This window comes from Cnephaeus nilssonii (assembly GCF_951640355.1).
Source record: "Cnephaeus nilssonii genome assembly, chromosome: 22".
Lineage (NCBI taxonomy): Eukaryota > Metazoa > Chordata > Mammalia > Chiroptera > Vespertilionidae > Cnephaeus > Cnephaeus nilssonii.
The window spans coordinates 18,240,956-18,260,923 of NC_137093.1; the positions used below are offsets into that span (position 1 = coordinate 18,240,956).

The 19,968-nt window shown below is 44.4% G+C and overlaps 2 protein-coding genes across 8 annotated transcripts in view; both read right to left on the bottom strand.

Moving 5' to 3' along the window:
• Positions 1-11,861, bottom strand: part of NFRKB (nuclear factor related to kappaB binding protein) — a 28,169-nt gene extending 16,308 nt beyond the window's left edge. For 2 of the 4 annotated variants that reach the window (XM_079763206.1, XM_079763205.1), the window contains exons 1-8: positions 11,745-11,861; positions 10,619-10,755; positions 9,131-9,286; positions 6,891-7,092; positions 4,112-4,239; positions 3,297-3,471; positions 2,680-2,781; positions 1,769-1,842 (exon numbers count right to left, since the gene is read on the bottom strand). In XM_079763206.1, coding sequence (XP_079619332.1) covers positions 1,769-1,842; positions 2,680-2,781; positions 3,297-3,471; positions 4,112-4,239; positions 6,891-7,092; positions 9,131-9,265 — 816 coding nt within the window. In that variant the 5' untranslated portion in view covers positions 9,266-9,286; positions 10,619-10,755; positions 11,745-11,861. Of the gene's footprint in view, positions 1-1,768; positions 1,843-2,679; positions 2,818-3,296; positions 3,472-4,111; positions 4,240-6,890; positions 7,093-9,130; positions 9,287-10,618; positions 10,756-11,744 lie in introns of all 4 variants that reach the window. The other 2 variants (XM_079763204.1, XM_079763203.1) reach the window with 1 other exon arrangement.
• Positions 11,862-13,374: 1,513 nt separating this feature from the next.
• The window catches only part of PRDM10 (PR/SET domain 10), a 76,405-nt gene continuing 69,811 nt past the window's right edge, over positions 13,375-19,968 (bottom strand). For all 4 annotated transcript variants that reach the window (XM_079762775.1, XM_079762778.1, XM_079762776.1 and 1 more), the window contains exons 21-22: positions 18,286-18,389; positions 13,375-16,733 (exon numbers count right to left, since the gene is read on the bottom strand). In XM_079762775.1, the coding sequence (XP_079618901.1) occupies positions 16,533-16,733; positions 18,286-18,389 (305 nt within the window). In that variant the 3' untranslated portion in view covers positions 13,375-16,532. The remainder of the gene's footprint in view (positions 16,734-18,285; positions 18,390-19,968) is intronic.

The window sequence follows — 19,968 nt, forward strand, 5'->3', positions numbered from 1 at the left end:
TTATAAACATAAAAACTGCTCTTCATAACGAGGCAGAGGAGAACGCAGTGCCAACCTTTCTATTGTATGGCATTTATAAAGCTCTTTCACATTCCTCACCTGGCGTGCTCTTCAAATAGTCTTGTTAAAGATCATGTTTTACAGCAGGGGTGGGGGACATTTTTTCTGCCAAGGGCCTTTTGGATATTTATAACCTCATTCGTGGGCCATACAAAATTATCAACTTAAAAATCAGCCTGCTATATTTGGTCAAACATTTAATTAATTCACCCCTAATGCCTTGGCAGGGCCAGACCAAATGACTTTGCAGGCCTTATATGGCCCCAGGGCCGGACGTTCCCCACCCATTCTTATAGTTAAGGGACTTGCCCAATACCACAGAGCAGGTGGGGAAGACAGTCGGTTCTGACTTCCACTGTGGGAGTCTCCCCATCTCGCCACCTGCCTTAGGCGATCTGCCTCCTCTTCCTACTGTGCTCTCTGGTGTGGCTGCACTGGAATCACCTTGATTAGGTGGAGCTTAGAAACAGGAAAGAGCGGGCAGCGCACAGGATCTGACCTTGGCTCAGCCACTGACCAGCTGCAGGGCCAAGAGCAAGCTCCCGACCCTCTGAGCACTGGTAAAATGGGTACGATTCAACACCAGTCTTAACCCTTTGCACTCGCTTGCTTTTTTTCTCGATTCCTTTATTCTACTCGGGATTTAATTTTTAAAATACCCCAGATTTTACAAAGTGCGGCAGTAGAATAAAAAACTGGAGTTTCTTTTCATACAAAGTTATTTATTTGGATTTTTTTATATTTCAAATTATTGATACATTCAAAGAGTAATTTTAATCTCTATAATTTTTCATGGTGTGATATTTTTTGAAACATTCACCCACATGAAGACCTGGTTTACATTCACATGTTTCGCAAATATAAATCGTCTCTCTTCTTCCTCCTTTGATTTTTCTGTTAGAACAAACAACATAACCTTGGTGTTTTTTGTTAGGGTGAGGTGTGATTATATGGAGCTTTCCATCTAAACGTTGCTCTAAGTTAGTGGATAATAATCTATCCCGAGAAGTTAGTGTACCATCTCTGAATTCTCCAACAAGATCATGTACTAGTTTCCTAATAAATTTCACATGCGTTATCGGTTTTTCATTTTTTCTTTTATGGCATCAGTTGAGACGGCATTTACATTTTACTTGTCCTTTCATGCTAATGAAAACAAGAAAAGATACTGGAAAAATAGACAAAAATCCCCCTTCCCCCCGCGGTGAAACTACGTGTCGAGTCACACTCGACATCCGAGTGCAAAAGGTTAAGCAAAGATTAAATCAGACACTATTTTCAGAGTGCCTTATATAAAGTCAAAGCACGGCCCTAGCTGGTTTGGTTCAGTGGATAGAGCACTGGCCTGTGGACTGAAGGGTCCCAGGTCCAATTCCGGTCAAGGGCACATGCCCAGGTTGCAGGCTCGATCCGAAATAGGGAGCATGCAGGAGGTAGCCCATCAATGATTCTCTCTCTCATCACTGTTGTTTCTATCTTTCTCTCCCTCTCCCTTCCTCTCTGAAATCAATAAAAATATAAATAAATAAATAAAAATAAAATCAAAGCACCTTTCGTGTTAACTAGTGTCTATAGGTGTCCTGCCCTCTAACGGTGATAAGGAAGCAGAAATAAGGTAGTGACTACCTGTGTGTTCCCTCACAATAGCCAATCCAGAGACTCGACACTGAAAACCGCTAATAAGCACACACCCGGCCCCCACTCTTACCGGCTGATGTTTCCGCTTCTCATGGTGCTTCTTTAGCATTATCTTCAGGTCACTGTCCCCCAGTTCTATCTTATCTGAGAGGAAATGAACCAAACCACATGCACTAGGTCATTCACAACGTGATGCTGAAATTTAAATCTTTCTGGTCACCTGTGATATTCAAAACTAAGGTATTTCTCTGAGCTTCCCTTCTGAGGGCTGTGTACTACAAGTACCATCAGTCTTGAAACAGTCACAGGGTCAACTCTTCAGTTTTTCTATACATTGGTCAACAACCATGACCTCATTTACTTAGCTGCTCCTAAAACACATTCAAGGTTCTTAACATTCTTCGTTTCCTATCCCAATTAAAAATTCTTCTCTGCCCTGGCCGGTGTGGCTCAGTTGGTTGAGTGTCCTCCTGTGCACCTAAAGGTCACCGGTTCAATTCCGGTCAGGGCAAATACCAGGTGGCGGGCTCGATCCCTGGTGAGGGTGCATGCAGGCGGCAACCAACCAGTGTTTCTCTCTCACACTGATGTCCCTCTCTCCCCCCACTTCCTCTCTTTCTCAAATCAATAAAAACACATTAAAAATAAATCCTTCTCTAATTTCACAGATGTTCTGAGAAATTGCCACGGCCCTGGTTACCCCTTTGTTCTATTATTGAAATGTCCCTTAGTGCTGCTGTTTTGTTTTAAATACCAGTGCAAAATACCAGCTGATCAGCTCCTAAGAAAAAATTTCAAAGCAAAGGCAGGCAGGCCTACCTGCTTGTAAAAAAGCGGAATTGTACCCAAACGTCTCCAATTCCAAGGACCACTGCTTTGTTTTCCTGGCAGGTAAGAATCTGGCCCCACCTCCCTCCAAGGGAGTCCTCAAATCTACCTGCAGATTTCCCAGAATGCCAGCAGCAGCCGCTTAGTCCTCACCTGCAGTTTTCATGTCTGTGGTGGAAAGCGTGGGCACCACCCTCAGGGGCACCGCAGGGCTAGGAGAACGCGCTGGGGAGCTCGGGAGCCATGAGCTGAGATCTTCAAAAGAAAATGTTTCCTGTAAATCCCACGTGGCTGTGGACTCCAATAGGGAGATTGGGTAAGTGGCCATTTGGGTTCAACAAGGGCAAGCCAACAACAGGGAGGCCAGGGTTCCACCATTCCTTTCTGACCCTTCCCCAGGCGAGCTGGAGCACTGAGGCCATTTAAACGGCTCTTCCGGGAAGAGACTTCACCAGTGATGGGTCGCACTGCAGCAGGCCAACAGTCACTACTACTCTCCTGTGGGGGGAAAAGCAGTTCTCTCAAGGGGCACACGAGGACCAGACAGGCCCACTGCGGAGAGCCCTGCCACGCAGGGGCCCAGCTCATCGAAACCAGTGCCAAGTGCCCATCACGGGTAAAAATGCTATGCAGTCATGCCCCACCTAACAGGAACGTCCACCCCCCGACAGACAACGGGGCAGCCTCTTTGCTGGGGAGATAAGTGGCTACCACTGGCTCCAACCACACAGCAAGCTGCTGGAGAAAATCCCAGAGCCCAGGACACTCACCCTCTTCATCGGACGACAGGGCCGTGTCCCCGCACTCCTCCTTCACTTCCCTCAAGACCTTCAGGTAGCGCTGCTGGGTGCGCCACTCCCGCTCCTCGGGGGTGCGGGACAGGGAAGGGCGCTTCTGCCGCAAGGACAGGGCTGGGCCGCTGCGACGGGCCATCTCCAGGAGGTCCTAGGAAGGCCAGACGGGAGCACGTCAGCACGGAAGCTTGTTCTGGTACCTTCTCTAAGTCTCCATTCTCTTCTCCTCATTGTTTAATAAGCTCCATTCCTTCTCTCCAGATTACAAAAAAGATGTGTGATTATGCCAAATAAAAACAGCCTGTTTTGATTATTACATGGCGAATACTCATTACACTAGAGACCCAAATATTTCCATACTGAAGCTTAAACCACTGAAAGCCAGAACTCTGTCTCAAAGAATTAGCAGACTGGTCCAGCCCCGGGCCCAATGAGGTTGGCGCTCTGCATACCCCACACGGCTCTCAGGGGCCCGTGTAACCCACACTCCTTCCCTGCACGAGCCATGATGGAGCCGAGAGCTGTTTATTTATCGTGGTAAATACTGAAGCTACAATATTTCACCCATTTTAAGAGGTACCTTTTCCCCTGTTTTAACATCTCAGAGATCAGGGTACATCTAAAAATTGAACGTAAGAAAGAATAATATAGCTTAACTGTATCATAGCTTAATTGGTAGCATTTTTTTTCTTTAGTGTTATCTTTCGTATTTTACACCTGAGCCACTGCTTGAGGTCATGAAACCGGTGTGTTCACTGCCCGTTTCACATCCACGTCCCGACATCACTTACGTTCCGGGAAGCCAGAATCTGCTTCAGCAGCCGATGGAAATACTGCTGCTGGGAGTTGAGGTACCGCTTGTACTGCGACTTGAAGCACAGCTGCCGATATTTGACCACCTCAGGGTTAAAGTGTCCATCTTAAAAGAACCGAGGTACAATATACATACATCAGTCAGCAAATATTTAACGTGTGCCGAAAATGTGGTCAACTCTACTAAACTGAGACATATAATATTGGGGGCAGGGGGAGGAGATAACCTTTGTGTATGTGGAGCCTACAGTCCCGTGGGAGAGACAGCAAATAAACAGGTAAACAGATAATGGTCAACTCTCTTCAGTACTATAAGGAAGTTAACTCCAGAGAACTGAAGGGCAAGGAGAGTTCAATCAGGAAAGGGATCTCGAAGGAATGACGCACAAAATGAAGCCTGATTAAAGTAACTGCAGCAAAATACCAACAACTGATATAGGTGAACATTACACGAATGTTCGTTATATTATTTTTCAACTTTTTCCATATGCTTACAAGTTTTCAAAAGGAAAAACTGGGAGGAATATATGCCTGGCTGGTGTGGCTAAGTTGGTTGGGTGTTGTCCCATACACCGAAAGGTAGCCGGTTCGATTCCCAGTCAGGACTCATGCCCAGGTTGTGGGTTCAATCCCCAGTAGGGGGCGTACAGAAATGTCTGAAGACTAAAGCAGAGTAGGTGGTAGCTGAGAGCGGCACGAGATGACCTGGGAAGGTGACCCGAGATCAGACCACAGAAGCTTTTAGGTCATGCGTGGATTTTATCCAATGAAGGTTTAAAGCAGAAGAATGACATGGCTGGGAGCAAGAGTAAAGGGAAAACGGCTGCAGTGGTCTAGGTGTGACAATGGTGGCTTGGTCCCCTGGTCTCCCTCCACATTCAATAAAAGCCGAGACCCTAAAGATGGCCTATAAGGCCCTTCATGACCTGTCTCATGCCACCTGTGGCCTCACCTTCCACCAGTCCCCCTTTTGCTCACTCTACCTGACCCTCACTGGCCTCCATGCTGTTTCCTGAACAGGCCACATACCCTACTTTCTCAAGGCTTTTGTATCTAAAGCTCCCCCTGCCTGCAATATTTCCTATTAACACCCAATATTTTCACGGCTTGCTCTTCCTCCCTTCATAAAGTTTCTGTTCACATGTCACCGCGCTGGAGAAACCTTGCCCAAATACCAAATCTAAAACAGCTCCTGCCCAGCACTCTAGTCCCATTACCCTTTCTTATTTTATGTAGCACTTAAACCAATAAATATTTGCTTATTTATCATCTATTTTTCTCTATTAGAATGTAAGGTCATTACTCTATCTCCAAACCACAACGAATGCCTGGCACAAAGTAGCCGATTGGTAATTAGTGGTTAAATGAATGGAAGCAAGAGAGACTTGGGATACATTTCCAAGGGAGAAAGATCAGACCTGCTGGGGCAGGCAGGGGAGCAAGGAGAGGGGGGCAACTGAGCACCATACCAGCCCATCCTACTGTTTTGGGGGAAAACATGACAGCAAAACAGACAGTGGTAACATTACACAGGTCCCTGACGTGACCTCTAAAACCAAGCAGCTCCCACGGAGGCCCCGGGTTTCAGTGAAGTAAACCTCTGCCACCACAGAGGGGAATTCTTTACACAAACAACCCACCAAAGGAGAGCGAGCGAACCTTAAGCCCTTAAGGCAGTGGTTCTCAACCTTTCTAATGCCGCGACCCTTTAACACAGTTCCTCGTGTTGTGGTGACTCCCAACCATAAAATTATTTTCGTTGATACTTCATAACTGTAATTTTGCTACTGTTATGAATCGTAATGTAAATATCTGTGTTTTCCGATGGTCTTAGGCTCTACAGCAGCGGTTCTCAACCTGTGGGTCGCGACATACACACACACACACACACACACACACACACGTACATATATACATAATTCAGACATACATACATACATAATTCAGACATACACACACACACACATACATATATGTAATCATGCAAAATTATTTAAAGACTAGTCATAAAGGTGCCTATAAGATGTTGGTATTTTTATTTACTTATTTTTGTTAATCCTCACCCAAGGGTATTTTTTCCATTGATTTTTAGGAAGTGGAAGGGAGAGAATGGGGAGAAAGCGAGCGAGAGAGAGAGAAACAGCAATTGGCTGCCCCCTACAAGCACCCCAAACTAGGCTGGGGATCAAACCTGCAACCCAGGCACATGCCCTTGACTGGAAATCGAACTTATCCTTTAGGGCTCAGGCTGACACTCTAACTTCCGAGTCACAAGGGCCAGGGCGATGTTGGTAATGTTTTATTTCTTGATCTAGGGGGTTGTTTTACATAGCTGAGTTCATATTATAATACATCATTGAGCAATACACTTATGATTTATATATTTCCTATGTAAGTTTAAAAAAAAAGATGGCGAAAAAAAAAAAAAAAAAAAAAAGATGGCGTAGGCAGCAAGTGTTGCACAAAACCAGTCTGCTGAGTCGGTATCTATCTATAATAATCTATAATAATCAAAGCATAATATGCTAATTAAACCAGACACCCTTCCTGACGACCTTCCGGATGAAGCCAGGGCTACAAGGGAAGCCTGGGTCCTGGATGCCGGCAGCTGGGAGAAGGAAGACCTATTCTCGCACAAATTTTGTGCATCGGGCCTCTAGTCTGTACATAAAAACAGACCGACTGAAACGAAGACCTGCACATAACTGAATGTGTCCCCACCTTCCACTCCTCCCGAAAGCCTGCTGAGCTACGCACCTCGGAAGAGCTTCTGGGCGATGTGCAGAGGGTTCCCGAAGCGGAAGTTCTCGCCCCTGAACAGGGCCAGGAGCAGCTGGTTCTGCTGCTCAGCACTGTCCTCAGGAACACGGGGCAGAAACTGCTGGAGGTGCGCACGCTGGGAGTCACTCAACACTTCCTGCCACGTGGAGAGGCTGACCACCTCAAAGAATATCTCGGGCTAGGAGAAGGAGGGAAAGCAGAAGTCAACGAGAGAAAAAGAGGGTTCTAAGTTTTCTGTGTGTGATAAAATATGTATGACATAAAACTTCCCATTTTATCCATTTTTAACTGTACGGTTCAGTAGCATTAAGTACGTTCACTGTTGTGCAACCATCGCCACCATGCAAGTTTAAGTGTTTTTAAACAAACTAAAATTCCACTGATCTTTCCTCAATGCTCAAAATTTAAGAGATTCATAAAGACTACCTATAAACCAAAGTCTTATACCCAACAGCAAGTAATCCAGAGGAAAATCATCTCAGTAGAGAGAACCCTATCTGGAAACCATTTCTGCCAGCAGGGGACATGATGGCAGACATCCGAGTTTAGCGAAAATGAGTGGCAGGAAAAAGTTAACACGGGAGGAGAGAACATGAGGAGTTGAGGTCACCTGCTGAGAGTGAGAAGCAGCGGGATGGAGCTCATTTTCAGTTCAACAATCACATACTGGACATCTATGTGCTACGTACTAAGACAGACTAGTACTGCATACATATTGTCTGGTTGTAGGAAATATTAAACAAGCAATTACAACGTAGCTTAAGAAGTTTACCTATGAGCACATAGGAGAAGCACACCTCCCAGACTGAACGCTTCAGAGAACACCTAGCAGAGGAAGTGACATTTAAGACAGTGGGGGATGTCCAGCCGGCGTGGCTCAGTGGTTGAGCATCGACCTATGAACCAGGAGGTCACGGTTCAATTCCTGGTCGGGGCATATGCCCAGGTTGTGGGCTCAATCCCCAGTGGGGCACACAGGAGGCAGCTGATCAATGATTCTCTCTGATCATTGATGTTTCTATTGCTCTCTCCCTCTCCTTGTCTGAAAGCAATAAATATATATATGTGTGTGTGTGTGTGTGTGTGTGTGTGTGAGATAAAAAGACAGTGAGGGATGACAAGGAAAAGAAAAAAAGATTGAGGCAAGAGGGTTAAAAACCCAAGAACAAAAAGAATTCAGGCAACATGAGGCTGGCACAAGGACAGGGAAGGAGAGGGGAGCAGCCAGCAGGAGGAACAAGGGACCTGTGAGCATGCTCAGTACTTGTGCCTTTACCCTTTAGGCAATGGAGAGCCATCAACTATCTCAGTATGAGTACACCAAAGCACCTCGGCTCCGTGTCCAACATGTTCCCCTGCAAACCTGTTGGTGATCACTTTATTCCCAGCACCTCAGTGTCTGGCATAAAATAGGTGCTTAATGAAACAAGTGTTTGCTGACTGAGTGACACAGGAGATTTACTTGAAAGAGGATGCAAAGGAAACATGGAAGGATATACAGCGACTTCGGCGGTTGTTACTTCAGGTGAGAGAGGGAATAAGACAAGGGCAGAGTGGTGGCTTTATCTAAAATGTCTGACGTATTATGAAAGAGAAATCTGAACCAAATATGACTAAATGAAATTATCTCCTAAAGCTGGATCATGCTCAGATGAATGTCAGCTTTATGATACTGCACCTATGTTTAAAATATGAAAAATAAGCCAACACAGAGAAACAGACGTTTCAGCACCTAGCGTCTTCCACGTACTAAGCGCTTAATAAATGGCAGCCACCTTAATGATAATGATCACAGCGCCTGTCTGTGAAAGTGGTCACAGCACGCTGATATGCTTGCCCAGGGCACACACTAATAACTGACGAGCGGGTTCCTTATAGCCAGAGAGGACATGTTTGGGTTTGGTTTCATGAGTCACAACATGGGTAATCAATGTAATGTAAACATACACATAATTCTCTTTAAAAAACTTGTTGCTGAAAATTAACTTGTTAAAAACAGGGCTTTATAACATACTATCAAGTTATTAAACATGCAGAATGTAGCTTATAATTTCTTCCTTATATCCAATAGAATATTCAATAGACTCTCCACAAAAAAAGAGAGATCACTCTGGCTGCAGTGCAGAGAATGAAACAGAAGGCAGCGCGAGACTGAAAGGGATGAGAACAGTGGCTGTGGGAGGCTGAGGGGAAAAGATGGTGGTGATGTAACTCACATCCTCCAGAAGGTCCTCCGGCAGACTAACCCTGGTGTCCCCCAGGAGGCAGTCCTCCATAATCCGTGCGCCATGGCCATCTCCACACGGACCCAGTTCCAGGGGGTCCGTCAGCATATGGTCCAAGGAATCCATTTTTTATGTTCCCCGGGGAATCTAGACAAACACAGGCAGTCACACCTTGAGACAGAAAGGCAGGAATCCCGGGGATCTGGTGGACACACTCCTTCAGAAAATACTCTGGCCCAGAAAATATTCCATCTCAAACCCACTCTTAGCCCTTATCCTCACACCCTAACTACAGCTGAACAGCTCTTCTCCCTTCCGCTCACCACTCCATAGTCATCTGAACTTTCAAATCTTACCAGACCTCTTCTAACTCCCAAATTTATAAATTTTCTAACTTCACTTTACACATAAGCAAAAGGAGACTCGATGAACGGATCAGCAGAGCGCGTAATTTAGACTTCTAGACTTCCCAGGCCAATATCTCCACTATAACATAATTTAACAGCCCTAACCAGTTTGGCTCAGTGGATAGAGCATCGGCCTGCGGACTGAAGGGTCCCAGGTTCAATTCCGGTCAAGGGCATGTACCTTGGTTGCGGGCACATCCCCAGTGGGGAGTGTGCAGGAGGCAGCTGGTCGATGTTTCTCTCTCATTGATGTTTCTAACTCTCTATCCCTCTCCCTTCCTCTCTGTAAAAAATTAATAAAATATATTTTTTAAAAACATAATTTAACAATTGTATTTTTTAGCAATTAAGTCTTTGCTCTTTCACAAAAGAAAGTTCACACAGACTAATCAAGCTCAGACACTAACAATAAGTTATTTAATGAGGGCCTATCTCATTTAATTCTCACAACTGTGAAAGACGGGGTTATTATATCTATTCTACAGACAGTAAAACATGTAGTAAGTAACTTGCCTAACCCCAGGGATAGGACTGAGGCTCAGGTCTGCCTGACGGCAGAGCCATTTCTTAACACTACACACAATACACTACACCCTATCTAAACTTCCCATTTAAATCATGAAAAGGGAGCATCTCATGGTGACTTTAGTAGTCCAAATAAACTCCAGAGGCTCCAAGAACCTGACAGTGACCACCTGTAACGTGGAGGCCAACCCACCTTCAGTTGGTCCATCCGACTTTTACAGCCATGTAAACGTAATGCTCTTTTTCTCCTTCCTGTAATAACGGAACACAGCTGGCCACCTCTAGTCAAGTGCTTATTAAAAACATTTCACAAGGCTGATGGCTAGAATCCATGTAAAGCTGAGGCCACAGGACGGAACAAAGCTCTCAGGAACAAGGAGCGTGGACTCCATCACTCCAGGAACACTGGCTAAGTCCATGCTCTATTTCCTATTCCTACCCAATGGGCTAGCAATAACAAGCACCGGAAAATGGGAAGAAGAAAAAAAAATAGACTACAAATCGAAACACCAAACTTCTCATCTCAGTGACTCTGGACAAGTCTTACCTCACCAGGTGTCAATTGATGAAGGGTGGCTAGGCCAATCCTGGATTCCTGCAACGAACAATCTCTAGATGGATGAGTGTACGTGACTTAACGCGGTCACGTAACGCAGTCACGGAATGACTTCTCATTCTGAAATTCTCAAATGATAAACAGCAAACCTGTAAGTTTACTGTTAAAACAGGCACCTCCCCACTAAATTATTTCAAGTTTATCTTGAAGCGGTTTCAGATCTACGTGCGACCCAGCGGGTGGGTTAGTGTTGAACCAAGCAGCTGTGTGTCCCCCCCCCCACCCCCCCACCCCACCCCCCCCGCCGGCCGTGGTGAATTACAATACCCTGAGCATCCCCTGTGCTAACTGACTGAAGCAGGTGAGAAAGCACAAGACAGGTGTGTTTAACAAAACTTTGAAATAGAAAAAAAAAAATGCAGAAGCAACCTGATGCTGAGCATAAAGTCCCAATTGAAAAGAACTGACGTACAGCAGGGTAAGAGCTGCAAAGCCCAGCGTTCCACCTGCCTCTTAGGAGGATCACCTGTCCCACAACTTGCTCACAAGTGTCTTCAATTCGGTGGACCTGGAGCTAAACTGAATCTTACCCAGTGGCAACCTTTGCCCTGCTACTATTCTGAACAGGCTCTCCAAATACAAAAAAGCAGGCAGCTGCCAGAGGTTGGAACCCCGGAAGCCAAGGATTTCTAAGTCTTGTGGCGTCTGGACCCCTTTACTAGACCAGGGAGGCCTCTACCAATGTCCTTTCCTCTGCACCAGGGCTAACCGACCCTCCCCGCCGCCCTGCCTCCCCTACCCCCGCCCCAAACAAGCTCAACCTTAAGGCTCCTTCCGGGGCCACCCCTGGCTCCAAATCCGTCGTCCCCGCAGCGAAGCCTCCCCTAGTCAACCCCGCCCCAGCCTCAGGCCCAGGTCCCGCCCTTCCAATCCGCACCGCCGCGCCCAGGCCCCTCCGCCCCAACCCTAACCCCCTCCCACCCGGGCCACTAGCTCCCACAGGCCCGCTCCCCGCCACCTACCCACCCGGGCAGCGACCCTCGGAGACCCCAGCACCTCCCTCCCTCCGCTCCCCCGCAACGACTTAACCCTTTCGCCCCCTAAGGCCCGCCCTCACCTCGGCCGCAAGCGCGGGCCTCGTTGCCCGCTGCGAACCTCGGCCCGCGGGCTCCAGGACGCGCTCGCCCTCGCTAGGCGTCTCTACGCGTGCACGCTCCGGGCTCCGGCGGCGGAAGGGGCGGGGCCTTGGATACCGGGGGGCGGGTCCTAGAGGGGCGGGTCCTGGGACGTCGGGGCGGGGCTGCGTGAGGCGGGGCCTGCAGAGGCGTGTCTCTGGGCGGGGCCAGGACGGTATGTAGAGAAGCGGAGCGGGATCTGGGGCGGGGCCGGACCTGGGGCGGGGCCAGACGCGGGGCGGGGCCAGACGCGGGGCGGGGCGGGGCGGGGCGGGGCGGGGCCTGGGGCGGCTGGAGCTCTCTCCGCTGTGTCTCAGGATGCAGTTTGCCATCAGCGTGCAGAGATCAGCTTGAAGGTCGCACCTGGCTTAGAAGTTTCTGGAGGGTAGAGACCTTGTGTAGCTTTTACCTGGCCGAGAATTGAGGCCCCAAAACCCGAGTCACTGAATGCAGTTTTATTAGGTAAGGTTTGCAGAGAGCATACCTTGCTCCAGACACTATGCTAAGCATTTTCTATCAACTGTCTTTGTACCACAGCTGCATTTTTAGTACTATGCACTATTAATTCCCATTTTGAAAATCAGCGGTTTCTCGAGTGACGTTGAGGGGAAAGGGGACTCGAGCCTATGCCCGCCCCCCCCCCTTGGTGTGTTCCCATTTCTCCCTCCCCACCCAGGACCCTGGATGTCGTAAAAAAGTATACACACTGAAGAAATACATTTTAAATTAAACTGGATAACGTTCCTCTTGTTAAGCATCTATGTCTCTTTCTTCTTACTCACTGGCTCTTACTTAGAATGGCTTCAGACTCCACAGCTACTCCCAGCAGACGTGCAGAGATCATCCTCAGTTCTCTATTTTATATAAAGTTTTTTTAAAAATAACACTTTTTAAAAATATATTTCTTTATTGATTTCAGAGAGGAAGGGAGAGGGAGAGAAAGATAGAAACATCAATAATGAGAGAATCATTCACCGGCTGCCTCCTGCACGCCCCCTACCGGAGGTGGAGCCCACAACCCCGCGTGTGCCCTGACAGGAATCCAATGGTGACCTCCTGGTTCATAGGTCCACTCTCAACTACTGAGTCACACCGCGGGCCTCAGTTCTCTTGATCGGATACAAATACGTCAGAGAAGCTGAAGGGCCCCAAAAAATATCCCTCCCTTTTTGGAAAGTAGAACTTTTTTTTAAAAAAAAAGCTCCCTCTCTGTTCCCCTGCTGGCTGCAAGGCTGCCCTTAGTTCCTGTTAGAAAGCTGGTAGGTTCTTGAATTAGAAACCACCAAGTGAATAAGCAGAAGAACATCATTCCACAGTTGTCATCCACAAATTCTCTCACAGGGAGTCTGACCAGACCACAGTGAATCCAAGAGTCAAAACACTGTAAGTTGTAATAGTAGGAAAAAAATTTAACAGTCTCAGTAGCTCTTGAAGCGTCACACATACAAACAAGGAAGATGTTTATTTAAAAAAATATTTATTAATTTTTACACCTGCTGAGTAGCACAAGACTATTAACACTATAACTCACTGAATGTACAATAAATGTTCACATTTAAATAACAGGAGAGGGTCAACATTTTTAACCCGGGGGTCGGCTTTAGCATCTCATGAAGTGCTTTTTAGCCCTAAGAGTTTTTTGAAAGGATAATTGGAAATCAAAAAACAATTCAAGAATCAAAATAATAGTTTTTTTTCCTGGATAACAGGAATTTTACATGATAAAATGTCTATTATGTGGGCACAAATCAAGCAATAAAAATGTAAAATCTATGTTACTCCAAAATTTACACTGCACTGATTGAAGTCTACAGTGCCAATGTGTCTTAAGAAACAAAACAATATAAACATTGGCTACAAACATTTTCCCCCCAAATTGGGTCTTCAGATGACTTATACTCTGCCATCTCTTCAAATCCAAGTCCTTTTGAAAATTTATTACCTTGGATGAATGTGCGAAATACCTGATCTTAAAGCAGTGTTATTTGGCTTGACTGCCACCTGCATCTCTGGTTGATAATATACAAATTAGTTTTAGAGATTTACTTATTCCACATAAGAACAAAAGAAAAAGAAAAAACAAACCAACTTAGATAGGAAATAGACAAAGAGGTCCTTCCACATTTCCTTCTGTGTATTTTAAAACTTGAAATAACTGGTATAAAATGAACATTCCATTTAGTCATAGTTTTCTATGTTAATCAATGTTACTCCTGAGGTGAGGAGGGAGAGGTACCTTGCTGATTCAATTTAAAAAGGACCCAAGAGAGCCAAATTTAAGGTATTAAAACGAATTGGATCATTGGGGAAGTGTAGTATTCTTCACCTAGCAAGTCATTCTAGACTGGATCCTAGGATGTGTACAATCATTACAACGTGGGACTGTGGGACCCAGAGTCTCTAGTTTGTCATTCAGGGTCAATATTTTCTATTAAAAATATTGACATTACCTCTTTGTTACCAAAGATACAGAGTCCATTTTCAGTTTCTACACATTTCCCAAGGAACTTTCTCAAGTTCTCTTAGTGCCCAAATTTTCAGGGGTAACTAAATAAATGAGGTCTCAGAAATAAAGTGCAAAAATCTACATATTAGTAAAGTTGTTTCAATTGAATTGTTTACCTTTCAGAAAAGTTATCTTTACTATAGTAAAGACGCTACTATACTTAATTGATAGAACCAGTTTTTACCCAGAAATGTAAATAAAATAAATTAATTTCATTTGAAATTTAAGTCAGGTCTTTCTTTTCTGCAGTGATAAATTCTACCATCAGTAATTATTCTAAAAATGTGTTAGTATATCACAAAAAGTTGTTAAAATACATACTGATCTCTGCAGTGTTTTATGTGTACAATTGGAATGTATAGTAAAAAGAAGGGAAATGTTTTCCCCCAATGAATTCATAGCTAACAAAGAGGAATGCATATAAGCAAAACTATTACTGAGGCAGATTTTTTTCCTTTCCCTACTGACAGTGTAATAGCCATAAAGATTAGATTTCTCCCAGACCCCTTAATGCAGCGATTTTCAACCAGTGTGCTGTAAGAAGAATTTGTAAAACATTCAATACCTGACTATTTAGTCAGGGGCACTGACCTCTTCTCAGATTGTCAAATAAAAAAAATGACAATAGCCAATACAACAATAGCCATCTGGTATGAATGCTCTGTCTTGAACCATAAATACAGTGTCCCCCAAAAATGTATGCACACTTGAATAGCAGATAGCTCAATTTTGAAAGGGATATGTATTATAATAAACATCGCCTTTATAATAACCCAAAGTATGTATACATTTTTGGGGAACACCCTATATATAGATCATATAATAATTAATTGCATCTTATTGGTTGCATTGCATAATAAGGTTTCATCTGATTGGTTAGTTCTTGGTACCAGAAATCTTTATATACAAGCAAAAAGGGTAGGTAATTATGATTTTTTTTTTTTGTAAATCATACCTTTTTTTGTCAGATTGGCAAAAAATATATTTCTTGGTGTGCCACAGAATTTTAGTAATTAGTTTATGTGTGCCATGAGATGAAAAGGTTGAAAATCATTGCCTTAATGTATTATAAATGGTCCCCATGTTCTTATTTTACCCCTAAGTGTGAAGTTGGTCATACCAAAGGGTCCAGATGGGTTGTAGTATGTTTAAGGTAAGAGTGGTAAGAAATAAGGAGGGCCACCTTCCCATCCAACCTTAAAGAATGTTCATTTTAAGAAAGCATTAAAAATCCTAAAATACACTGAATGCTGTGGGCGAGGGCCGAATATACACCTGCTAAGAGAAAGGAATTCACCCTTTACCAATGAATGGTATGGATCCTGCAAGGCAGGACAAGGTTTCAGTGCTTTTCACTTTATATACATATTATATCGTCTCCGTAATTTTACTTGGTACAGCTGTCTCTAGCATCTCCTTATTACAACCACTTCAGAGAATGGTGGCAATGCTTTAATGCAGAAGTTTAAATTCTGCTGACATCAGGCAACCTTTTTCTTACAGGGAGTCCACCGTTGTGGACTAATAAAGTAAGATCCGGCAGAACATGGTCTCTTGGCCTTATGTGCTGAGGGCAGTAGCTCTGGGAAGTACTACCAATAGCCCAACAGTGATTTTTCCAAAAAAAGGCAAGCTGTTGTTTTTTCCAATCAGCAATAAAAAAAATTTAGACGACAGTTTTTCCTTCAGAACATCACTGTCACCCTTTGTTTCATCATTGTTGTTTTCATAGTCAATAGGCCCCCGTGGTTAAGTTCCTGCAAACTCAAAAGATGAAGCAGTCCTGGCCTAACACAGACCCATAAAATAACCCCTTCTCCTTTGGTGCCACGGCTTGGAATGAAGTCCATGGCCATGGACTTGTCACACCCTTTCTCCACCTTTGGTACAAACACAATACGCCACTTAATAGTTCCACAAAGGAAAAGTAAGGCTTATCAATGTATTAAAAAATCAACCCACGAACGAGGCAAAATTTCTCCATCTTGAACTCTACTTGCCACTGAAAGATCTCCATTCCACAACAGCAACTCCTAGAGTCCATTTGGTAAAGGTGGCCTTGATAAAACAAACCCCAGTCAATTGTACGAGTGTCAAACTGTAACCTCCAAACTCTTGAGTGAATGACAAATTGTAAAAAAGAGTGGTAAGTGTCAGAAGCTTTCCGATTAATGAATGAGAAAAGACATGATGGGACTGCTGGATTCTAGCTCAAGGGCGGCAGTTAAGGTTTGGTGATATGCACTTCCCTGCTCCCGTTCCCGTTGGTGGTGGTTGTAATGATGTACTGTGTGGGCTGCTGTTGGCTGGTGGTCTGGGGGTCCAAGTCACTGTGCGCAGTTGGCTGAACCTGGACTCCCCCAGAGAGGGCAGAAGCTTGCTTTTCCTCCAGTTCCGGTTGACTTTCTGATAACACATAATGACCCTGGAGCAGGAAGAAAGGATCTTTAGAAATCTGAGGCCTAATGGGGGTAGGGGGATCCTGGGGACAGAAAGAGGGAGGAATCTGTAAAGAAATGTTACAAGGGGAATTAAAATAGGCACGTAGGGGAGGTGCCTTACCAAAGTGTTTTGGGGAGAATGGGTCAATCACAGTAGTTGACCACAAAGGTGATTTAGGAGGGGTCCTTGGTTATTCTACCAAAAGATACATTGAAGACCTTCAGAGAGAGCTGGGCATCACAATGGTAACCTACATGGCATACAAAACATTTGCCCTTGAACTACTCTGAAGAATTTAGATTTCTAAAATAAGACTATCTGGGCCTTTTCAAGCAATGCCCAGAAAAAAGCCATAGCCAAATTTATATTAAATTTTAAGATTAATATAAAATTGATCAAAGAAAAATTATCATCTAAAGCAAGCGTGTCAAACTCAAAGGCTAACACGGGCCAAACAAATGAGGCATGCAGCCCACGGGCCGAGAGTTTGACATGCTTGACCTAAAGTCTCGTAAAGAGGCAGAATAGCCCCCAAGACAGGTAGTCAAGAACAACTGTTCCCAGATTTCAGAATGTCAAAAACCAGCAAAATTAAAAGTAATAATAAATGTTTCCAAGTGTTATTTTGCCAAGCAAAGCCATATTTGAAATGCTGCTGTCAAACAAAAGACGCTTGAACACTCAAAAGCATAGGAAGAGCACAGTCTTAGAATAAAGTCCATTACAATGAATAAATTAGCATCATGAAAATATACACTGTCTCTCTATTTCCTCATTTTTCCTTTAATAATGATATCTCCCTCATAGAGTGCAGCTAGCTATATCTTTATGTTAACATTTTAAAGGAAAAATGTGATGGACAGAAGGGGGGTTAGCTAGCTACTAGGCTGAGAAAAAAGGTAGTCACAGAGCAAAGCCGGTGTGGGTCAGTGGTTGAGCATCTACCCATGACCCAGGAGGTCACTGGTTTAATTCCCGGTCAGGGCACATGCTTGAGTTGTGGGCCCAATCCCCAGTGTGGGGCATATAGGAGGCAGTTAAGCGATGTTTCTCTCCCATCGATGTTTCTATCTATCCCTCTCCCTTCCTTTCTGAAAAATCAATAAAAAAATTTTTAAAAGCCACAGTGTTTGAAAACTCAAGCATTGGCCTTTTCAAGCAATGTCCAGAAAAAAGCCATAGCCAAGTAACCATTTGATTGATCTAGGGCCATATTCTCCGAGTCCACGCTCATCACACAACTATAATTTGGTTTCCCATAGCCCAGCCTCCTATGCAAGGCACTGAGAATAAAGAGATAATGACCAAAACCAGGCTTTCAAGGAATTAATTCATCACCTACTGAGAAAAGATAGATAGTAAACCAATAATTAAAATAAACTGTGACAGGGTTAGAATACAGCTCCACAAGTTGTCATGGGAGCACAGGAGAGGTACTTCTAACTCAGATATTGCAGGTTGGGGAGCAGAAGGCAGGGGAAGGGGAGTCGGATGCATAGGGTGGACAGGAAAACCCTCGCGAGCACACAGCTTACCGGAGTAACCGCCTTCACTTGGCCGGTTGTGACTGGAGTTGCCACACCACTATCTGTGATCACAAACTGTCCTGGGGGAAGCGTCATCATTTGAATCTCGGATGCTGAAAAACAGGAAATATGCATATTTCAGTGGTCTCAGATTTTAATACAAGTGGTAGACAAAAACCCTAACACGTGACCACCTTCCCCACCGAGACACTGCCAGGGATTTGCTTGCTGAGAGAGTCTTATGATGACGTGATTTTTTGATATAGTAAAAGCACCTCTGATACGAACTGCCCACGTGAGGTTAGTAGAGTTACCAAATATTGCAGGCGATCAATGCACCTCCCTCAACTGTGGCTTCTGAATATCCATAAAGACAAATACACACAGCTTTTTAAAACCCTGAAATAAGACACAAAAACTTACCTGTTAGCTTAATATTTTTATCTCTTATATTCACATCTGAATGAGTAGCACAATGTATCCACTATTGCCCAGCAATCATGAATCAACCTAACTTGAGTTTTATTTCACCAAAGTTCACCCTAGCACCCAGTTGAGTCTCTGAGTAATATTTTCTACTAAAAGGGACCAGAGTTTCTTGGGAAAATAGCTGATTCCAGATCTGGGTCAGAAAACATATAAGATGAACCTAGAACAAGGTGTCACACCAGCATGCAAGATACTACAAAAGACAACAAGATTGTGTAGAAAACAGCCAATCCAAAGATGCTCCCAACCAGCATGGCTCAGTGACTGAGCATCGACCTATGAACCAGGAGGTCATGGTTCGATTCCCGGTCAGGGCATATGCCCGGGTTGCGAGCTCCACCCCCAGTGTGGGGTGTGCAGGAGGCAGCCGATCAATGATTCTCTCGCATCATTGATGTTTCTCTCTCTCCCTGTCCCTTCCTCTCTGAAATCAATAAAAGTATATTTAAAAAAAAAAAAAAAAAGATGCTCCCAGTAGCTAAATGCCAGTAAGGATAACCACTGCAGTAATCTGAAACACGTCAGCTGTGTTGAAATCCATGAGTACATGACAGTAGTAACACACACACAGCCCTCATTGGTCTACTGGGTAATACTAGGAAACAACGCATGAATTTGAAAATCGGCAAGTAAGGAGATGAGCCAGGTATTTAAAGCATTTATCCTGCCATTCCTGCACAAACTGAACCTCAGAGAAACCTGCTCATTAAGGTAAAATTGTTTTCTTCATTGAAGCTTCCTAGCTAATTCGTGTATAAAAATGACAGAATCGGCCTAGGACCACTTTGCAATCCCCGATGAAATAGCGGGCCAAAGGAGCAGAGAGAGAGGCAGACACCGCGCGCCTCCTGATGGAAGCACACAGCCAGCTATGAAGTGTCGGAGACAAAACTGAACCTGACTCCAACAGAGCTCTAGATCTAACTGCCAGCCTACGGGGAATAAAGGGGCGGAAGAAGGCATCTTAAATGATCATATGGGGATGTCAATAGCAAAATCCTTGTGGGATTTTGAGAAATGTCGGAATGTGGAAAATTCTACAGGTCAAATGACCCACCTTCTTCAACACATAAATTGTAACTTAAAAGAGAGAGAACACACAGTAAAAGAAACTCAAAATACAGAATCAATTGCAATGTTTGGCCCTTATTTGGAACCCAGTTTGGACAAACCAACTATTAAAATTTATGAGACAGTCACAAG